At 38.6% G+C, this 21,909-nt stretch overlaps 1 protein-coding gene across 9 annotated transcripts in view; it reads left to right on the plus strand.

Moving 5' to 3' along the window:
- Positions 1–21,909, plus strand: part of SNX24 (sorting nexin 24) — a 191,014-nt gene that overhangs the window by 104,157 nt on the left and 64,948 nt on the right. For 8 of the 9 annotated variants that reach the window (NM_001266411.1, XM_015140644.3, XM_078003871.1 and 5 more), the window contains 1 exon segment: positions 7,672–7,776. In NM_001266411.1, the coding sequence (NP_001253340.1) occupies positions 7,672–7,776 (105 nt within the window). 9 annotated transcript variants of the gene reach the window in all.

Here is a 21,909-nt window from a genome sequence, read left to right on the forward strand (position 1 = left end):
TAGAGGAGGCAGCCTGTCACATGCAGGCCCCTTGCTAACCTTCCAAGTCAGCACCTAGGACTCCATGACCCTAGCACAGCCCAGCTGTACTCTCCAGATACTCAGGGACCAGCTCCACACCAGGCACAGCTGGGTGACTGCCAATTAGGCCTGCCCGGAGCACGAGGCTGCCCATGCTTCTGGAAGAGAGCCTTGTTCACCCTGTTCTCTGCTCTAATAGAGTTTATTTTCTTCTGCAGAGGAGGACCCTCTCCCCAGTGAGTATAGACAGTTCTTAGCTATTCATGGTCAAAAACATTCCTAGATTTTCCAGGATTCTCTCTCCTCTCAGTTTCTGCAGTTCTATTAATAATTTTATCTATTCTTATATAGTTAGGTCTACTAGCATTCATAGAATAGAAATTCTCAAATCTCTCAATTTTGAATATTGTTAGCAGCCTTGTTAAAATATTTGAGACAACTTTACAGAGACATAGAGATAAAAATAGCTTTGTGGAGCAGAGTTTTAGTTGGGATACACTGTCTAATGTTGTGTATTATCAAGGGGATAGCAGCTGCTAAAAGTCTCCTTTACGTGCCCCCTTGTGATTGTATTAGATTTGGCAAAAAGGTAACTCTAAAAAGCCATGAAATACAAATAACGATGGGGTATAAAACTAAACATAAATCTGTAATTTTGACTGTAAGATTGTGTGCTAAGAAGGGTTGAAATGAGTAAAAAATTTAATCAGAGTACTCGGGCTTGACTGACTGCTGCTGCCACATCGTGCAACCTTGCCCTTTTATTGCAGTTTTGGTACCCTCAATTTCCATATTTGAATCTCGTGACATGCTTTGAATGCTAAAGTTTAACATAAAATATTTTCCCTTTAAATGTAGTTGAATCTGTTGTTACTTAATTCTCTTGAAATATTTAACTATATTACACCTCCAAAAATTAGATTTATTAGCAAGCATGTATGTTGCCTTGTTTTAATAGGTGTTTCTTAGGTTTGCTTAGGAGTTGTAGTCCCTCTTTCAATAGAATTGGCTATTTATGTGCTTTCTCATTTATCTGCTAGTGTCTCAGTTGTTTTTGCTTATTAGTTTGTGTGGCCTATTAATACAATATTAGCCATTTACTGAAAGCATTTTTTCACAAGGGCCTTTTAATTTTGGTTATGACATTTATTTTAAATGTATGCAAGTTTTAAATTTTTATGTTTACTAATATGTCTGTTTTTACCCTTTCAGATTCTATCTTAAAATTAGTCATTTCTTCATGTGCTATGATGATTATTTGATTCTATTTTCTTTTAGTTTTTCTTTTAGTTGGTATTTTTCAAAATGTGAACTTTGAATTATCTAAGGGAAAATTGTTGGACAATACCCTAGATATACTGAATTAGAATTTTTGTGATGGAGCCCAATAATCTGCAGTACCCCAGATGATTAATGCCTGTTGAAGTTTGAGAATTCCTATAGTGTAATTATCACTTAGACACAACCCTTCCTAACCTACCTCCATCACATACACTGAAGTCACAAAGCTTAGAACCACACATCTCAAGGTTTTAAAGCTTCAAGTGTGTGCTTACTTTTCTGTTACCTTGCATTATCTTCCGAATTCTTACAATACACACTACTTAATTTTTCATTTTATTTTTCCTTTTTTTTGAGAAGGAGTCTTGCTCTTTTGCCCAGGCTGGAATGAAGTGGCTCAATCTCAGCTCACCTCAACCTCCACCTCCCAGGTTCAAGCAATTCTCCTGCCTCAGCCTCCCTAGTAGCTGGGATTACAGGCGCCTGCCACCACACCTGGCTAATTTTTGTATTTTTAGTAGAGACAGTGTTTCGCCATGTTGGCCAGGCTGGTTTCGAACTCCTGACTTCAGGTGATCCACCCACCTCTGCCTCCCAAAGTGCTAGAATTACAGGCATGAGCCGCTGCGCCCAGACTAATTTTTCATTTTCTATTCCTACCATCCCAGTCCAGAGTCTTACTACTTTATATCAGTATTACTTTAACCATTTCAGATCCTTATCTATTCTCTGCTGCAGACCAGTTTTCCTAAAACACCATTTTTATCTTCATTCTCTTACTCGAATGCACTGAAACAGTCTCTGTTGTCTACCACATCATAGACATTGACCCTCAAGGCCAATAATCTTAAACCTTGTATGAGTTTCCTATTGCTGCTGTTAACAAATCACCAAAAATGCAGTGGTTTAAAATTTATTTTTTATTATTATTTGAGACAGAGTCTCTGTCACCCAGTCTGGAGTGCAGTGGCACGATCTAAGCTCACTGCAACCTCCGTTTCCCAGGTTCAAACGATTCTTCTGCCCCAGCCTCCTGAGTAGCTAAGACTACAGGCATGCACCACCACGCTCGGCTACTTTTTTGTATTTTTAGTAGAGACAGGGTTTTACCATGTTGGCCAGGCTGGTCTCAACTGACCTCAGGTGATCCGCCTGCCTTGGCCTCCCAAAGTATTGGGATTACAGGTGTAAGCTACCACATCCAGCCTTCAGATTTATTACCTGATGGTAGCTGAGTCTTCTGTGGGTTCTAGAACAGAATCTGTTTCCTTGTCTTTTCCAACATTCCTTGTCTTGTGGCCTCTTTCATCTTCAAAGCCAGCAGTCACTCCACTTCAGCTTCTGTGTCCATCATAACGTCTCCTGTCATCACCTCTCTTCTGACTTGACACCTTGTGTAAACAGACTTTCTGATTCATCCTGATAAGTACCAGCTTCTATGACACCACAGACTCAATCCCCTTTTCCTTGTGCTTCCCTCTTATGATAATATTGAGCCCGCACAGATAATCCCCTCTTTTCAAAGTCCTTAATTTAATTACATCTGCAAAGTCCCCTTTCCCATGTAAGCAAATACATTCACAGATTCTGGGGATTAGGACTTGGACATCTTTGAGGGAACCATTATTCTGTCTACTGCTAACCCCTTTACTGGCCGACTTTATTTTTCACTCCTCCTAAGAGCCCTTCAGGGACAGCTGAGCCAGTATCTCCCATTACCTCATTATGTGAGGTAAAAATGGCTACCCACCTGTCTTTGCCATGCTGAATGTCTTTTCCTCTGTGTTCTGATCTATTCAAACCAAGACATTTCAGGTTCTCCTTTTTCCATGTTAGCTCCCTTTCTTCCCTAATCTCTGTTCTTAGAACTCCTGTCCATTTAGAATAGAGATTTCTGCTTAAATTTTGGAAACATATGAGATAAAACTGTTATCCCTAAATTTTGTCTAATTAGAAGGTACTTTTTTAAAAGTAGGGACCATGTCCTATCTTTCATATCTTTCACACTGTTAGAGTGTCTAGTAGAGTCTCGGGCACTTATTAGGTATTAAATAAGTATTTGGCAAATGGCATATTTGGATAGCATCATGTATATTTATGAATTACTAGAGGATCAGTTTCTACTGCGGGAGTTTGCGTTCTCTGTTAACCCCAGGTTCTGCTTGCCCTGATGCCTTTGTAGCTCCTCTGCTAGTACTAGGTGGGAAGAACACGACCACACCAAAACAAAAACAAAACCCCATCCTAGCCTTCTTTGTTATGCCAGGCACAGACTCCTGTGACAGGGTGAACCTTCAAGCTTATGCGTGCTTTCGCGTGTGCCTCGGCTACACCTGTCCACATCCCACTACGGCCAAACACTTTACTATTTTAAATGGTGGTTCCTGAAAAGAGCTTTACCTCCCTAGGCCAAAAATTGCATGTATGGGCAGAAAAACCTTTTCAGCATGGCAAACTGTTAAGCACATTTTATTTTCATGCCTTCCCAGCTGTTTTCTGTCAGTTGCAGCCCATTCTTTTATTCACAATGGTTTCAGTGAAATGTGGTGCTGGTTCATTTTAAAATTAACTATCTTCATTTTTTATTATTGACTACTTTTGGCTTGAGTAAAAGACTTCATTCTCCTGTGTGTAATTTCATGAAGTAGACGATAAAGAACCAAAAACCTGCCATGTAGGGTCAAACCAGTAGCACAGCACCCTGTACATTCTCTCCAAACGGAACCCTGAGGAAGTAGCGGTGGCAATACAGGGGGAAAGATGAGATTTTATCCCCAAATGTTTCTCGCTTCTTTAACTTTTCTTTTCTTTTTCATTCTTTTTATTCATGTACTTGGGAAAAGTATGTCTGCTTCTTTGTGGAAAATGGTTACTATAACCAATGTATGCAGTGGTAGGTCTGTGTGGAGTAAGTTCTGTGTAAAATCTTCTAGCAGTATGAAAAAGGAAAAGGGAGTGGTCACACCAGGAAAAGGGGATTGTGTCTCTGGTATCATAGAATCTGGTACTTATCTGCTTGAATCAGAAAGGCAGTTTGCCTGGACACAGCAGGGCCAGGACCGTTAATCATCGGGTGAAGTGGCAGAGGAGTATTTATCTTATAAGCAGCTGAGCCCTACTGGAAACATATTGTCTCGGGTTTGTCTCTCATCTAAAGCAATTCATTACTCACCTACGAATGCTGTCATGGATCCCAGCAGCTGTGATGATCCGCTTCCTGAGTATTCCTGACATAAATAAAAAAGGAAAAATATTTTCAGTGCTAGATCTTCAACATTCTTTTTAAAAGGAGAGACATATAATGGAGTTGATTTTCTATTCTGAAATATATGTTATGATTCAATAGTTTTAAAGGAAGTTTCTTTATGTTTAAAGTGAAACTTAAGCTTATTACCACAGAATAATTTAGCATTTTGGCCTTGTTCTTGTGGAGAAATGCCTCAGACGGTATAGAGTTTAAATATGTATTTATTCCCCTGCAAGCAATTATAAATCCCCCTCCTCCTCTCTGCCTTGCATTATCAGTTTCCCCCTCAATACTGAATCAGTCTTATCACTATATGAACCTATCGCAGTAGTTTCTGTTTCACAAAATAAAGCCTGCCTTTGGCCCCATGCTTCCCTCGTGTGCTCATCCCATTGTACTCCTTCCTTGTCTTTTAGTAGAACTCCTTAGAAGAGGAGCTGCTACTTCCCCACTGCCCTTCTCTCTGTACCCCGCGTTACTGACTTCCCATCATCTGGCACAGCCTGATCATGCCTCTCCTCTTGAAACACTTTCCTGATGGAACCTACTCCCTGTCTTCCCCCAGTGATTGTCCTGCTTCTCCTCCCTGCTTCTCCATCTCACCTGAGGCTTGGGGCGCTCTTCCAAGCTCATTCAGGCAGAATTCAGTGGCTTGCAGTTGCAGAACTGAGGTCCCTTTTTTTTTCTTGCTGGCTGAACACCAGAGGCAGCTCTCAGCTCCTAAAGACCACCCTCAGGTCCTAGCCATGTGGCTCTCTCATCACATGATACCTTACTTGAAAGCCAGCAGTCTGCTAGGACCATCATATAATACACAATGTAATCATGGAGTGACTGCCCTGACATAGTCACAGGTCCCACTCATGGTCAAGAGGAGGGGATCATACAAGGCATTTACACCAGGGGACCATTTTAGGATTCTGTCTACCACAGCCCTTTTTCTCCATCGGTACCTAACTCTTAATGTCATCTCCTCTAGTTCCATGGCTCTAAATACCTATATATTCTGACCTCCACATTTACAGACTTGTACCCAGCTACCTACCCAGCATCTCTACTTGGATGCCTATTGAGCATCTCTGACTTAAAATAGAACAAGTGATTCCTTTATATTAGGAATGTCTTTGACTGCATGTAATAGAAACTTGATTAGATTTCTTAAGTAAGAGATTTATTATTCTCACATTACAGGAAAACTAAAAACAGGCAGCCCAGGTGATGCAGGCATCTCAAAACATTCATGTTCCAGGCTCCTCATGTCTCCCTGCTTCAATGTCATCTTAGCATGTGACTTTCACACTTCTGGTGACAACATAGCTCCTACCCTTCCAGGCATGGCTTCTGCATTTTCTGGCAAGAAAACCTGTTGCTTTTTGTTAGGGAAACAAGAACCCTACCCCTGTAGACATGTACGTATATTGGTAACTGTCACATGGTCACCCTAATTATAAGGGAACTTGGAAAATCAATTTATAATTCAGCGTGTTAGCCCTCTGAATGACGTTGACTTTTTTCCCCCCAAAAAAGAAGGAGGGAATGAATATTTGCTAAGCAGCTAGCAGTGCTAGCCACATCCTTATTCATGTAGGATTAGATTTGACTGTAAGTGACTCTAAAACCAAAATAATGGTGACATTAACAGATACAACTTGATCCCTCCCTTCATAAATGTCTGGTGCTGGTGTGGCGGTTTCATGATCGTCAGGGACCCAGGCTCTTGCTGCTTTACCATTCTCGGTACAAGACTTCTACCTCAGAGACAAAGGTGGCCACTCTGCTCTAGCTAGTACATGGGCCCCTTCTTCATGAAGTACAACAAATTTCAGCCTAGATTGGTTAAGGGTGAATATACTCTTACATATGGAAAGAGTTTTTTACTATAGTTTAGCTGCCCAGGTTTAATTTATGAATTTTCTTATTCATTACTATGCTGTTTCTGTGCATGTGTAGTAAAGAAGCAACATTGGTAGGTTTTTTCAAATTTTTAATTAGCAATTAAGCACGTTCCACTTATGGAGGCAATGTATTAGTTTCCTATTGCTGCTATAACAAATTACCATAAATGCAGTGGCTTAAAACAATATACATGTGTTGTCTTACACTTCTTGATGTGAGGAGTCCAAAGTGGGTTTCACTGGGCTAAACTCAAGGTGTCAGCAGGATGACATTTCTTCTGGAGGCTCTAGGGCAGAATCCATTCTTTCCAGCTTCTAGAGGTCACCTTGGCTTATGGCCTCTTTCTCCATCATCAGAGCCAGAGACATTGTTTCTCCCAGTCTCTTTCCACCTCATTCTGCTGCCTCCCTTTTATAAGGATCCTTGTGATTACATTGAGCTCACCCCAGTAATCCAGGAGGATCTTCCCATTTTAAGACCATGAATTTAACCAAATCTTCAAAGTCCCTTTTGGCATATAGGGTAACATCTGCAGGATTAGGATTTGATTATTTTGGGGGAAGGAGGATTATTCTGCCTACCACAGACAGCTCTAATGCAACTTCCAACAGAATTTTTATTTATTTATATTATCCCCTAAAACTGCTGTCCCAAAAGGCTTAGCTGAGAACTATCATTCAGTTTTCATGAATGGAGTTGGAAAGTAATTGTTAGGAACATTGAAAAGATTAGGGCTTTATGTTTTTAAGTTCTCTCTCCAAATAATGTGGTCTAGTTAATGGCATTTCTAGGGATAATACTTATATACAGTTGCATTTTGTTTTGATTTCTTTATATGAAAAATATGTAGAAAGACCTTTTATCAGGAAAGTCCTTCATCCAAGCAGAATTTTGTTGTATTAATTGATTTTTGTAACTAAATTTCTTCACTTTCTTTTTTATTCATTTACTAGGTTTTTTAATTTTTCAGGAAAAAGGATTTCAATCTGAAATGTCTACAATAATACCTACCAATACAGAAAACCATTATTCTGAAAACTGAAGTCAAGATACCTAAATAAAGAATCGTTTGACAAAATTGCAGTGTAATTATATTTTCCTCTATTTTTTATTGCAGATAGCGGTAGTTCACTTTCTTTTATTGGCCTTTTTTTCTGCAAATAATGTCACTATAATTAACAGACATCTCATTTTTTTTTCTTTTTCTTTTTCTGTTGTGTTTATAGCTTAAGAAATGTATAAAAACTCCAGAAATCCCTTCTAAACATGTTAGGAACTGGGTCCCCAAAGTCTTGGAACAGCGACGACAAGGCTTGGAAACATACTTACAGGTAAGATATGTTTAGATCCTCCATTTTATATAACATAAATAATCATATGTCTCACCATTTTTTCTCAGGACATGTGGGTGCAATGCGAAATATATTAAGCAGGCAAAGAGTCTAAATTAAAGGAAAATTACAGATACGTTGTTGGTTGGTTCTTGTAGCTTTAATTAGGGTTCTATTTAAAATTGGCTCTATTCATTGGGGAAGTGAAATTTTAATAAAAAGGTGAAAACTGTTGAGGAGAGGATCTGTTTTTTAATTCAACTCTACAAATTATTTTGTTTTTTGCTTTTTGCTTTTCCTCCAAGAATTTTTTTGCTTCTTTATAGCAATCCCAGCCTTTATGTTTTGAGTTTTGTGGGGCTGATTGGGGTAGTGAGAGAAACTGAACTCACAGTGGGCCTGGCTAGTATATCTTTGGAATCAAATTGAAAAGGAATGTATAAAAATTGCCAATGATGAAGTGCCAACCTCTTTGAAAATTGGAATGTCCATTTAGAAAGAATGCACTGGGACACTCTTTTCTGCAGCTGAGAGGAGCAAGCAGAACTGCCTAAGTGAGATAGGACAAAGACCATCTCTCTACCAAGTGACAGAAGAAGCAAAAGGAGAAGGTAGAGCAGTATCAGCTTCTCTGAGTTTTAAAACAAAAAGAAATAGCGGCCCCAGGTGAGTACTCAGTGTAGTCATCATTAAGTCCAAAGAACACTGTGCAGGGCAGGAGCTGGGGTGGGCAGGCCCTGAGGTCAGCCGGTACCATCCTGCCACTAACCCTTCTTGGTGAGGCGGTAGGTGCCATCCTGCCACTAACCCATCTTGATAAGGGCCAGTGATATGGTTCTTCCCTGGCACCAGAGTCCACTGGAGAAGCGACACATGAGAATGATGGAGTGAACATGACTGGGGGCAGGGGAATCTTGGCTCTTTGAAACAAAAGAGCTGGACTCCCACCTAAGAGCTGTGAATTAATGATTGACCCATCTAAGACACGTTACATCAAACAAATGAGCAGCCCTGACTGTGTTCTCCCTTTGATATCTTCATGGCCCTTTAAGCATTAACCCTAGGGTGGATTCTGTTGAGGAGGGAAACTGAGAACTGTGGAGCTAGTGTGCCGTTTCTTCTACAGAGCTCTATGAATGGCTGTCCCTGAATCACTGGTGATGAGAAGCTGAGGGGAGGCCGACTCCTCAGGCTTGCGCTTAGTGAGAAATTCAGAGGACTATCTCTCAGTAGAAAGATGCCAGAATTCCGTTCCTGGCCCTTGTAGTTTTCCTGGTCTTTACAGTGCTCTAATAGGAAAGCTGACATGCAGAAGGCCCCTGAGGACATCTAAGGAGGGCTGTCTTTACTGTTTGCTCTTTTGCTTTTGGACTTGTTAGAAGAATCCTTCACTGTCTCTCTCTGGGGGTGAGAGCTTAAAGGAAATAGGAATTAACATCACAAGAATGTGTGTGGCCATGGTTTTTGAGACTGTGTATGAGGAGCTATGATCCTTCCATAGCTTCAGGCAACACTGCAGAGCAAAAAACAAACCAAAAAAAAAAAAATCAGACTTCAGAAAATTGTATGCAAAGAGTAAAAATGCATGTTCTCTATAATTAAATGGAATAGGTAAACAATGCATTCTTATTTGTAAGCCAGATTTTCCATGATGCTATATATCTTCAAACTTTAGTTCTGAAGAAAGTTCTACTCTGTTCCCCTCATTGTATTTGACACATGATTTCCATTACTACTCAGTATAAACATTTTAGGTTGTTTGTACTTCGGATGTAAGTATGTGCATAAAATCATCTGGCACAGAGAGGAGTTTATAGTGACACTCAAATTGAGCTTAGAATTTTCTATTCTCAGAAATAAGGTTTGAAAGATGTGGTCGAAGGGCTCAGAGGGCCCTTGCTTCCTGTTGTGCATTTAATAGTCAATTTGTTGTCACTTAATTCCTCCAGGAGTTCAAGGGAGCTTTCTTTTCCACTTGATTCTACTTGCAGGCAATGGGAGCTAGATGGAAGTTGCAAAGATAAGCCTGAACACTTTATTAATCTTAAATTAAATGCAAATCCTAGCCTAGCTGTCATATCTTGATCATTTCACGTCTCTTTAGAAGTAAGACAGTATTACTGTTTCTTTTGCTTGCTTACATGACACCAGCTAGAATCCATGCATGCTCAGGACCAGTCTGAAACCCAGGGAGTGGGTGCCACCAGCACTTTCTCATCAGGTACCATCCTGCCACTAACCCATCTTGGTAAGGGCCAGTAGTATGGTCCTGATCTGGCCCATGAGCCTAAAAATGTATTAATACCTCCAAGCCATAGCATCTTAAGTGCACAGGAAACTTAGATATTACATAGTCCAGCCCTTCAGCTATTTCACAGTCATCCCTCTGGCGTCAATTTCCCACCCATAAAACAGGCAGATCAGCTCTTGAGAGGGTCAGAGAAAACAACTCTTCCTGCCATCCAAGGGGCAACTAGTACATTCTGGACTATGGTTGAGTACAACCCCACACATTTCCTAAGGTGATTCCACACTGCTCTTTTATTTTAGACATGGACAAACTGAGGTCCAGTGGAATTAAAAATTTTGCCCCTAGCCGGGCGCGGTGGCTCACGCCTGTAATCCCAGCACTTTGGGAGGCTGAGGCGGGCGGATCACAAGGTCAGGAGATCGAGACCACGGTGAAACCCCGTCTCTACTAAAAATACAAAAAATGAGCCGGGCGCGGTGGCGGGCGCCTGTAGTCCCAGCTACTCGGGAGGCTGAGGCAGGAGAATGGCGTGAACCCAGGAGGCGGAGCTTTCAGTGAGCCAGGATCGCGCCACTGCACTCCAGCCTGGGCGACAGAGCGAGACTCTGTCTCAAAAAAAAAAAAAAAAAAAAAAAAATTTTGCCCCAATTCCTGCAATATATTAAAGAGTTGGGACTGGAATTTTAGTTTCCTAACATCCAATATGGGCTCCTTTCTTCATGTGTTGTGGATTTTTCTAAGTCAGGAGAAATTTTTCAACTTTGACATACAGCTTTACATAAGACTCTAATAGGTAAAGGAAAAGACCTTATAATCATAAACTATTACAGCCTAGTTGACTATCATCCCCCAACTCCCTGGATAAGTAGATAGATGATTTTTTAAATCAATAACTTGAATAGCAAAAACTATGCATATGCTTTCATTTTCTGTGCTATATTTAAGTAAGAGGCTAACTTAAAAACAAGAAAGGTCAAATTACCTATTTTCAAAATTAATTTTGTTCTATCTGAGATTTTAAACAAAGGAAACCCAACCTGTTTTGGCATCTGTACTTTTAAAACTCTTTTTTATTCTTTTGCTGGTCACCAATGAAATGAAATTAATGAAGGAAATAGAACTAATGAAAATGAGAGGCAAAAAAGCCTACAGTTAGCATTTATTTGGCTGTTTCTTCAATTTGAAAATAAACATCATATTAGTCTTCAAGATACAATTTATAAATAAATATTTTCTTTTACATTTTAGCATCTCTATTCAATTTAAGTAATTTTAGTTTAAAAGAACTATTTTGGCAGAGAAGTAGGGATTAGGAAATTTTCCTAGCGTGTATTTTTGAGTATAGGTTTCTTAAAAATATTTTACTTTGTATTTGAAAAAGCCACTTTATTTTCAAATAGAAATTTCAGATCTTAAGGAGAAAAAAACAAGCGTATTATTCAAAGTAATGTGGAATTGCCACAGTATAAATAATTTGTGGATAGGTTCTAATCAGTGAATTTACCTTCAAAAACTTCTGCCAGTCTAGAGATTTCCATGTGATCATTTTTGCAGAGTCTAACAGTTGAGCAATTACAGCAAAGTCTATTTAGTGTTACTTGCCTGGAGATTAAAAACAATAGTATGAAGGTTACATAAGTGAGTTTTAATTTTTTAAGTACATTTCTGAACCATTATTATTTTCCTACTTAAATTTTCAAATGATTTGATTAGAAACAAATTCTAAAACAAAAATGAAAAACCCTAGCTGAATATCTAAGTACATATAGCATCTTAGAATCAAAATCTAGAATTAATCAGGGAGACATTAGAAGTTATATTTGGCATTTGAGTAATTTGAAGTTGAGTAATTTGAGTAATTTGAAGTATGATGAACAGTGAACCTTAATTTTATTTCCTAGAATCATTTTCTGTTTATTGAATAAGAAATCAAGTAGCTATTGTTATGTTTTCTTATCTCTTTCCCCTTAAATAATATACCCCAGGAAAACTCCCTGAGGTTTAATGAATGAGGAAATCGATCCCCTGTAAAAGTAGAATTAAGTATAACAATATCTTTCTATATGAGTGGAAGAAAATTGGTTTTCATCTCAATAAAATGTCTATGCCAAATAAAGAGTTTTCTATTAAACTTTTTTTTTTTTTTTTTTTTTTTGAGACGGAGTCTCGCGCTGTGTCACCCAGGCTGGAGTGCAGTGGCCTGATCTCGGCTCACTGCAAGCTCCGCCTCCCAGGTTCACGCCATTCTCCTGCCTCAGCCTCCGAGTAGCTGGGACTACAGGCGCCCGCCACCACGCCCGGCTAGTTTTTTGTATTTTTAGTAGAGACGGGGTTTCACCATGTTAGCCAGGATGGTCTCGATCTCCTGACCTCGTGATCCACCCGCCTCGGCCTCCCAAAGTGCTGGGATTACAGGCTTGAGCCACTGCGCCCGGCCTATTAAACTTTTATATTTCCAAATTATATAAACTAGAAATTCATCTATTTTGGAGGATGTTTTAACTTGAAAATAAAAACAAGTTAATATTTGATACTAATTTACCAATAAAGGTTGTATGTGTGTGTGTTTGTATAGTTTTGCTTAATGATAAGCACTCAGCTAGCACCTATGATGTTTGAGGCAGAAGGGTAGATCTAGCTTCAGAGATACCTTGAACCATAGCCCAAATTAAGCTTCTGTAGTTATTTTCTCTGTCGCTTCTCTCTGCTTTCCATGGTGCAGGCTTCATCTGGACCACCTAGTGGTACAAAAGGGCTGCAACAGTTCCAGACCTCACCTACTCTTAGCACATAGCCTAGTACAGGGGAAAAGAAGGTTTTCAGTAAGATTTCACAGAATAAAGAAGCAGTGTCTTTCACTAGGAGTCCTGCAGATGTTTTTCCTGATCTCATTGGCTTATATTTGTGTGCATGCCCACTTCTGAACCTCACCATGGCCAGCCATCCCACTGAGTTTTTTTTTTTTTTTTTTTTTTTTTTTTTTTTTTTTTTTGAGACAGAGTCTCGCTCTGCCGCCCAGGCTGGAGTGCAGTGGCCCGATCTCAGCTCACTGCAAGCTCCGCCTCCCGGGTTCACGCCATTCTCCTGTCTCAGCCTCCCGAGTAGCTGGGACTACAGGCGCCCGCCACCTCGCCCGGCTAGTTTTTTGTATTTTTTAGTAGAGACGGGGTTTCACCGGGTTAGCCAGGATGGTCTCGATCTCCTGACCTTGTGATCCGCCCATCTCGGCCTCCCAAAGTGCTGGGATTACAGGCTTGAGCCACCGCGCCCGGCCTCCATCCCACTGAGTTAAGTGAATCAAAGCCTGCTCCTGAAGCTGAGGGAGAAGGGGTGATTTCCTTAATGAATAACCAGGGTATTCTTGGTAAAAGAAAAGGGAGTATTCTCAGCGTGGGTTGGGGAATGGAGGGCAACCAGCAAATTCCCATCACAGAAAATGATGCTTAGAAATTTTGAGTAAATTGCCCAGGGTTATGAAAAAGTGGGGGCTTTCCTGAGACTGCAATTCAAGGCTCTTTCATAGATAGATAAAGCTTCTAGAAAATTTAAAGTCATAAATATCCTTGACTTTTGACTTAAAGACCAGAAATATTTCTTACCTTTATTTTTATTTTAAAAATGTAAAATAATATTTGCTCATTAACACAATTACTTTAAATTTAAAATTTTTAATTACCAATGAAGTTATGAACTAGATAATTAATGAATTTAGCATTTTATAGTGTTTACCAGTTTCTGAAAAGCAAAAATCTTAAGAATAAATTAATTTCAGTTTCCCAAATTGACTTGACCATCAAACACAGTTTATGTGATAGTTTTGCCTCCTGATTTGAGATGACTTCCTGTCTTCCCTGAGACTCCACTGAAATGAAAGTACGGAAACTTAAGAATGAATAAACTCCAAGAGTTAAGTAGTAGATGGGCAAGGAAAAGGGGGGATCCTCAAAGGAAGAACAATGTTAACAACTTTCTGGAAGATAGGATGTGGTGGGAGCATGTGAGTGGATAGAGCACAAAAAGCAGCAGCCCAAACTCAGTCATGTGGGTCTGTTGTGGAGGTGGAAGGCAGCCTGTGCAGGCAGTGCTGGAGAGCTTCTAGGCTCAGAGTCTGCAGGTAAGGCAGAGCATAGAGGGGGTGCAGGGAAGCTGAAAACAAGTAGATCCATTCAGGGCACAGGTTGAGTGAGTGTTCCTCATCCCGAATGCCCCAAAATCTGAAACTTTTGAGTGCTGACAAGATGCCACAGGAGGAAAATTCTACACATAAGTACTTAATATAAACTGTTTCATGCATAAAATTATTGAAAATATTGACTAAAACTACCTTCAAGCTATGTGTATAAGATATATGAGAAACATAAATGAATTTCTTATGAAGACTTGTGTCCTATTCCCAAGATATCTCATTATGTATCTGCAGATATTCTAAAATCGAACACATCTGAAATCCAAAACACTTGTGGTCCCAAGCATTTCAAATAAGGGCTATCCAAGCAATGTCTGCATGGAACAGATGCCTAGGCTACTCATTCTGTGCAGAATACATGCAGCCTGATGTTTGTGACCAGAGTGACCAGACACATTTAAAAAAAAATAATTATCTTTAAAAACAACAATAAACAACAAAAAAGTAAACAGAATGCTGGGAAGAGCTAAATCTTCTAATGTAGATAGTAGGACCCCCAAGTTGACAACCCCCTTCCCACCCACTTACCCCAAGGAAAAGCCCACCTGACTGCGCGCTCCAGTCATATGGTTTGCACTCAGGCAAGGGGCCTGTGCGAGCACTCCTGCTGACATACTAGCAGAGGAATCCTACCCAAGCTACCCAGGCTACTTCTTCAGCGTGATCTGATGATAACCAGGCATTTGAAGAAAACAAGTAGCATGAACAAAAAGACCAAGATGAACTAAAATTCTGACTCTTCAGGAAAGAGATAATTCAGGACATAAAATATACCTTAAAAATTGATGTAATAAATCCAGAGAGCTTCACAGTGGTATTACATCCCAGAGATTACAATAGGATGCTGTGTAAAAGGAACAATCTGAGAACACATGAGAGTTCTTAGAATTAAATGTGTTATCCAATTGAAAACATTCAGTAGATGCTCTCTCTCTAGTTGGAAAACTGTGCCATAAAGTACAGACACAGAAACGTCAAACAAAAGACAGAGGAATCCAGGTCTAACATCCTACTTCTTTCTGGAGTCCTAGAAGGAAAGGGGGTGGGGAGTATAATATACAAGTAGGGAAGGGAATAATAGACGGAAAAAAAGTTGAAAACTTCCTCAGGTTACACACTATAAGAGCTTTTTTTTTTCTTTTCCTTTCTTTCTTTTTTTTTTTTTTTGGAAACAGAGTCTTGCTTTGTCACCCAGGCTGGAGTGCAGTGGCGCAATCTTAGCTCACTGCAACCTCCACCTCACGGGTTCAAGTGATTCTCCTGCCTCAGCCTCCCAAGTGGCTGGGATTACAGGCATCTGCCACTACGCCCTGCTCATTGTTGTATTTTTAATAGAGACAGGGTTTTGCCATGTTGACCAGGCTGGTCTCAACTCCTGACCTCAAATGATCCTCCCAGCTCAGCCTCCCAGAGTGCTAGGATTACAGCCATGAGCTACTTTGCCTAGCCATCAGCATTTAAATAGGAAAGGTGCTCCAAGGATAGAGAACAAAGAGTGACAGAATCCTTGTAATGCCTAGACATAGCCAGTGATATTTCAGTACATTGGAGACAAGATCCATAATCTTCTAGAAAAAAAAAACAAGCGATGGGCAAGGTTGAGGTTCAGTCATGGCTTCACTTCTTCATTTGAGGGTGGATTAATGGGCACATCCCTCCATTCTTCAGTAGAAACATTAACCTGTAAACTGGCATAGTATTTAGAGAAAGGTTTTTCATGGAGTTGTGCATACATTACTTGTTCCATTTATTACAATAAAGTGGAATTTATCTTTCTGAGAAAGTAACATCTTACATCACTTTGAGAATAATAGTTCTTGTTTATATTTTTTTCTTTTTGTAGAGTAAACAGTAATTAAATGTACAGTTAGTATCGAGAGCTAAAGAGAAACAGCTCACAGAAATCGGGACTAAGGATAATCTAAGCTAATAATACAAATCCTTTTTTAAACAGTTTATTTGTAGAGGACACTTCCGAAGCAAGAGTGAGGCTGGCTTGTTAAACAATAGTAGGTGCCCCTGAGTTACTGTCTTCACAAGACCCTATTACTTGACTAGCCTGCCCTTCATTCATTCTTTAAATTATACAATATGATATGTACCATTGGGTCAGTAGTCCACAGTGGGTCAAAGAGTATTGTATTTTTGACTTTTTCAGTTGTCCATGAAACATTTACTAAAATTGACCATATGTGCTTGAAAATGTGTATTCTTAAATTCTCAAATGCAGTGAACTCTCTCTCTATATATATATAAAATCAGATCAGTGTTGTTAAGTATTCTGTTTATTTATGTTTTTATTTTTAATTTTTGTGGGTACATAGTAGGTGTATATATTTATGAGGTACATGAAAGCATTCTGTTTAAATGTCTTAATTTAACTTGGCCACTCAATTCTATAAGAACAAAGATGTGTTAAAATTTCCCCCTTAAATTTATTATCATTATTGATGTAATTGGGGTTAGTTCAGCCATCTGTGCTATCACTCCGTCTTTTTCTGTGATTTGTTTTTCTTGTCTGCTTTTGGATTGGCGACCAATACTGGTTTTTTTTGTTTTTTTGTTTTTTTTATTCTTTCTATTGTTCCCCCATTCATTTATATTTGTTCTTTTAATAGTTACTGTTATCTTTACTTTCCTCTTGAACATTACAAGGGCCTTACAATATTTTAACTGTGTTTACCCTGGATATAGGAATCTGGGTTGATAGTTCTTGTCTTTCAGCATTTCAAAATATTATGACACTTCTTTCTTGTCTTCGTGGTTTCTGATTTTTAAAAAAATCACTGTCATATTGTTTTTTCCCTGTATTTAAGGTGTTTTAAAAAGGCTGCTTTCAATATTTTATTCTCGTCATTAGTTTTCAGAAGTTTAATTTTGATGTGTCTTGGTGTGTATTTAAGTTTTTCCCCTTTTGAGTTATCCTGGTTTCTTGAATCTATAGATTAATGTCTCTTGTCTGATTCAAAAGTTTTAGCCGTTATTTCACTGAGTACACTTTCAGCTGCTTCCTCTTTCTCCTCTTATTCCAGGACTCTGATAACAGGAATGCTAGATTTTTTATTATAGACCCACAGGGACCTGAGACCTTACTCATTTTTCTTAGCCTATTTTTTTTTTTCTCCATGGTCAGAGTGGGTAAATTCTATTGTTCTATCTCCCAGTTCACTGATTCTTTCCTTGGTTCCTTGCATTCCACTGTTGAACCCTTACCTTAAGGTTTTTGTATCAGTTATTATATTTTTTAGTTCTAAAATTCCCATTTGTTCTTCTTTATATCTTTTATTTCTTTGCTAAGATTTTATATGTCTTCATTGAGTGTTTCTCTTTTGTTTCAAATGTATTTATAATTACTCATTGAAAAATTTTTATTGTGGCTGCTTTAAAATCATTGTCCAATAATCTTTACATCTCTGTCATACCAATGTTGGAATCTATTGATTATCTTTTTCATTCAGTTTGAGATCTTCCTGGTTCTTGGTACAATGAATAATTCTGGTTGAATCTTACACATTTTTATAATTATGAGACTCTGGCTCTTATTTATACCTTCTATTTTAGCTGACTTTCTCTAACAGTTCCATCAGGGGAAGATGGGATGTGGAGGACATCACCTTGTTTTTCCCAGGTGAAGGTAGAAGATTAGGCTCCTCACTTGGCCCTCATTGATTCCTAGAAAGTAAGGCATGCTCCTCTTTACCATTAAGATGTAGAAAGTTCTTATTCTTTGCTAGATTTCATCTGATGCCACTATAGAAGAGAAAGAGTGGAACACCTTGTTACTGCCATTGGCCCTGGAAGTCTAAGCTCCTCACATGGTTTCTGCTGACACCATAAGAGGGGGCACATTACCAATTGGTGAAAGCCCTGGTCCCTTATGTGGCTGTCTGTTACCATCCTATCATCGACACCTCATTACAGCCTTATAAGGGTGGAAGTCTAGGCTTCCCACTATGCCTCTGCTGCCATGAGTGGAGGGGGTGGGGCACAGTTTCTTCTATGGTGTTTGGCTGGAATAGAGTGGTTAGTGTCTACAAGTTTTCTGTCTTGCTAGGCTGTCCCTCTCTGGGTTCTATGGCTAGACAGAAAAGGCTTTAGGTGTGGCTTTTTTTTTTTGTCTAATCTCTGAGCATTTCCTGGTTCCCACCTTTTCAGCTCCAAGTCTGCGATATATAAGGCAAAACAAAAATCCAAGAAAGATAAAATTCATCACTGTGTATCTCAGTTTATTTTCTGCAGCTATAATAGAATGCCACAGACATTCTATTATATGTGGTGCCAGCCCCTTCCTGGGAGCAGTGAACAGTGTCCCAGGCCCGAGTTGGAACACAGTCTGCAGGGAAGGCTTAATTGTTCATCTGCTGTGATTTGTAAAAATAAAACCTTTAAAACTCTTGGGAAAAATGTGTGTGTGTGTGTGTGTATGTGTGTGTGTGTGTGTATGTGTGTGTGTGTGTGTATATATATATATATATATAGCTTAGCTATTCGTCAGTGGACACATGAGTTGCTTCCAGGTTTTAGTTTTTGTGAATAATGCTGCTGTGAACATGGGTGTGCACATATCTCTTAGAGATCCTGCTTTTGATTCTTTAAGGTATTACACCCAGAAGTGGAATTGCTTGATCATGTAATTCTATTCTTAATTTTTTGAGGAACCACCATACTGTTATCTACAGTGGCTGTACCATTTTATTTCCCACCAACAGTCCACAAGGGTTCCAATGTCTCATCATCCTCACCAGCACCTGTTTTCTCTGGGTTTTTTATATTAGTCATATTGATGGATGTGAGGTGGTATCTCACCGTAGTTTTGATTTGCATTTTTCTAATGATTGCTGATGTTGAGCATCTTTTCATGTGCTTATTGGTCATTTATGTGTCTTTTTTGGAGAAATATCTATTCACATCCTTTGCCATTGTTTAATTGGGTGTTTTTTTGTTTGTTTGTTTGTTTTTTTCATTGTTGAGTTTTAAGAGTTCTCTGTATCTTCTGGATATTCTTCCCTTATTATATAATATAATTTGTAAATATATTCTCCCATTTTATATATTGCCTTTTTTGATAGCAGAAAATTTTAAATTTTCATGAAGTACCATTTGTCTGTTTTTTCTTTTGTTGCCTTTGTGCCTTTGGTGTCATACTCAAGAAATGATTGCCAAATCCAGTGTCACAGAGCTTTTTCTTTGTGCTGTCTTCTAAGAGTTTAATAGTTTAGGTCTTACAGTTAGGCCCTGGATCCATTTTGAGTTAATTTTTGTGTGTGATGTTAGGTAAGGATCCAGTTTCATTCTTTTGCATGTGGATATCCAGTTTTCCTAGCACAATTTGTTGAAAAGACTATCTTTACCCCTTTAAATGATCTTGGCACTCTTCTCAAAAAACCATTGGACCATATATGTGAGGATTTATTTCTGTACTGTTTATGCCATTATGTTGTTCTGTATGTCTATCATATGCCAGTACCACCTGTTTTCATTTACTGTAGCTTTAGAGAAAGTTTTGAAATCAGAAAATGTGATTCTTCCAGCTATGTTTTTCTTTTTCAAGATTATTTTGGGTATTTGAGGGCCCCTTGAGGTTTCATATGATTTTTTGAATGAATTTTTGTATTTCTGCAAAAATAAAAAAATTTCTTTGAAATTTTAATAGGGATTGCCTTAAATCTGTAGATCACTTTGGGTAATAGTGACATCTTAACAATTTCAGGTCTCCTAATCCATGAACATGGTATATCTTTACATTTATTTGCATCTTCTTTAATTTCTTTCAGACATGTTTTGTAGTTTTCATTGTGTAAGTCTTTCACCTCCTTGGTTAAGTTAATTCCTAAGTATTTTATTCTCTTTGATGCTATTGTGAATGGAAATAGTTTCTTAATTTCCTTTTTGGATTGTTCGTTTGGATTGTTCAAAATGCAATAGATTTTTATGTACTGATTTTGTATCATGCTACTTTGCTCAGTTTGCCTGTTATAACAGTTTTTTTTTTGTAGAGTCTTGAGGATTTTCTACATGTAAGGTCATATCACATGCAAACAAAGATAATTTTACTTCTTTCATTCCAATTAGGATGCCTTTATTTCTTTTTTTTTTTTTTTTGCCTAATTGCTCTGGCTTAAATTTTGAGTACTATGTTCGATAGAAATGGGGAAAACAGGCATCATAGTTTTGTTCATGGTTGTAGAAGAAAAGCTTTCAGTCATTCACTGTTAATTATGATGTTTACTTTGGTTTTAAATATATCACATTTATTATATTGAGGTAATTTTGTCTATTCCAATTTTGTTGAATATTTTTGTCATGAAAGGGTGTTGAATTTTGCCAGAAGTGGTTTTTTTTTTTTTTTTTTTTTTTTTTTTTTGACATGGTCTCAGCTCATTGCAACCTCCATCTCCCAGATTCAGGCTATTCTCCTGCCTCAGCCTCTTGAGTAGCTGGAATTACAGGCATCTGTTACCACGCCTGGCTAATTTTTGTATTTTTAATAGAAACGGGGTTTCACCATGTTGGCCAGGCTGGTCTCAAACTCCTGACCTCTGGTGATCCACCCACCTCGGCCTCCCAAAGTGCTGGGATTACAGGCGTGAGCCCCCACACCTGACCATCAAAGGTTTTTTTTTTCACATCAATTAGATGATCATGTGGTTTGTTTCTCTTGTTTCTCTTCTGTTAGTGTGGTATATTACATTGATTGATGTTTATATGTAGAACCATCCTTGTAGTCCAGGAATAAACCCTAGTTGGTCATATTTTATAGTCTTTTTATTTTTTAATTATTTATTATTTATTTATTTATTTATTTTGTGTATTTTTAGTAGAGACGTGGTCTTGTTATGTTTCCCAGACTGGTCTCAAACTCCTGATCTCAAACAGTCTGCCCGCCTCAGCCTCCCAAAGTGCTGGGATTATAGGGATGAGCCACCCTGCCCGGCCAATATCATCTTTTTAATATGCTGCTGAATTAGATTTCCAGTATTTTGTTGAAGACTTTTGCATCAGTGCTTGTTAGGAATTTTGGTCTGTAGTTTTCTTTCTGGGGGTGTCTTTGTCTGGCTTTGGTATCAAGGTAATGCTGGCTACCTAGAATGAGTTAGGGTATATTTCCTCCTGTTAAATTTTTTGGAAAAGTTTGAAAAGGATTGGTGTCAGTTCTTTAAATATTTGATAGAATTTAATGAAGCTATCAGGTCCAGAGCTTTTCTGTGTCAGGAGATTTTTGATTATAGATTAAACATCCTACCAAAGACCTGTTCAGATTTTCTAGTTCTTCATGGTTTAGTCTTGGTATATTCTGTGTTTCTTTCTAGAATGGGCAAATTCTCATTTGTCCCTTTCATTTAGGTTATACAGTTTTTCTTTTCTTTCCGTATATTCCATTTATCTCTGTTCTAATCTTTATTTCCTTCCTTCTGCTAGCTTTGGGGTTTCAAAATATTTTATTATATATATAATAAAAAAGAAAATACACACACACACACACACACACATATATATATTAGAGACAAGATGAGGTCTTGCTCTGTTGCCCAGGCTGGTCTAGAACTCCTAGGCTCAAGCGATCCGCCCACCTCGGCCTCCCAAAGTTCTTCGGATTACAGGTGTGAGCCACCATACCCAACCTAATTTCCTGGAATCTTTATCTTCATGCAGCTTTTGGGGCTAGAATTGAACTGAATTTACCGAGAGAATTTTT

Source organism: Macaca mulatta, chromosome 6 (assembly GCF_049350105.2).
Source record: "Macaca mulatta isolate MMU2019108-1 chromosome 6, T2T-MMU8v2.0, whole genome shotgun sequence".
Lineage (NCBI taxonomy): Eukaryota > Metazoa > Chordata > Mammalia > Primates > Cercopithecidae > Macaca > Macaca mulatta.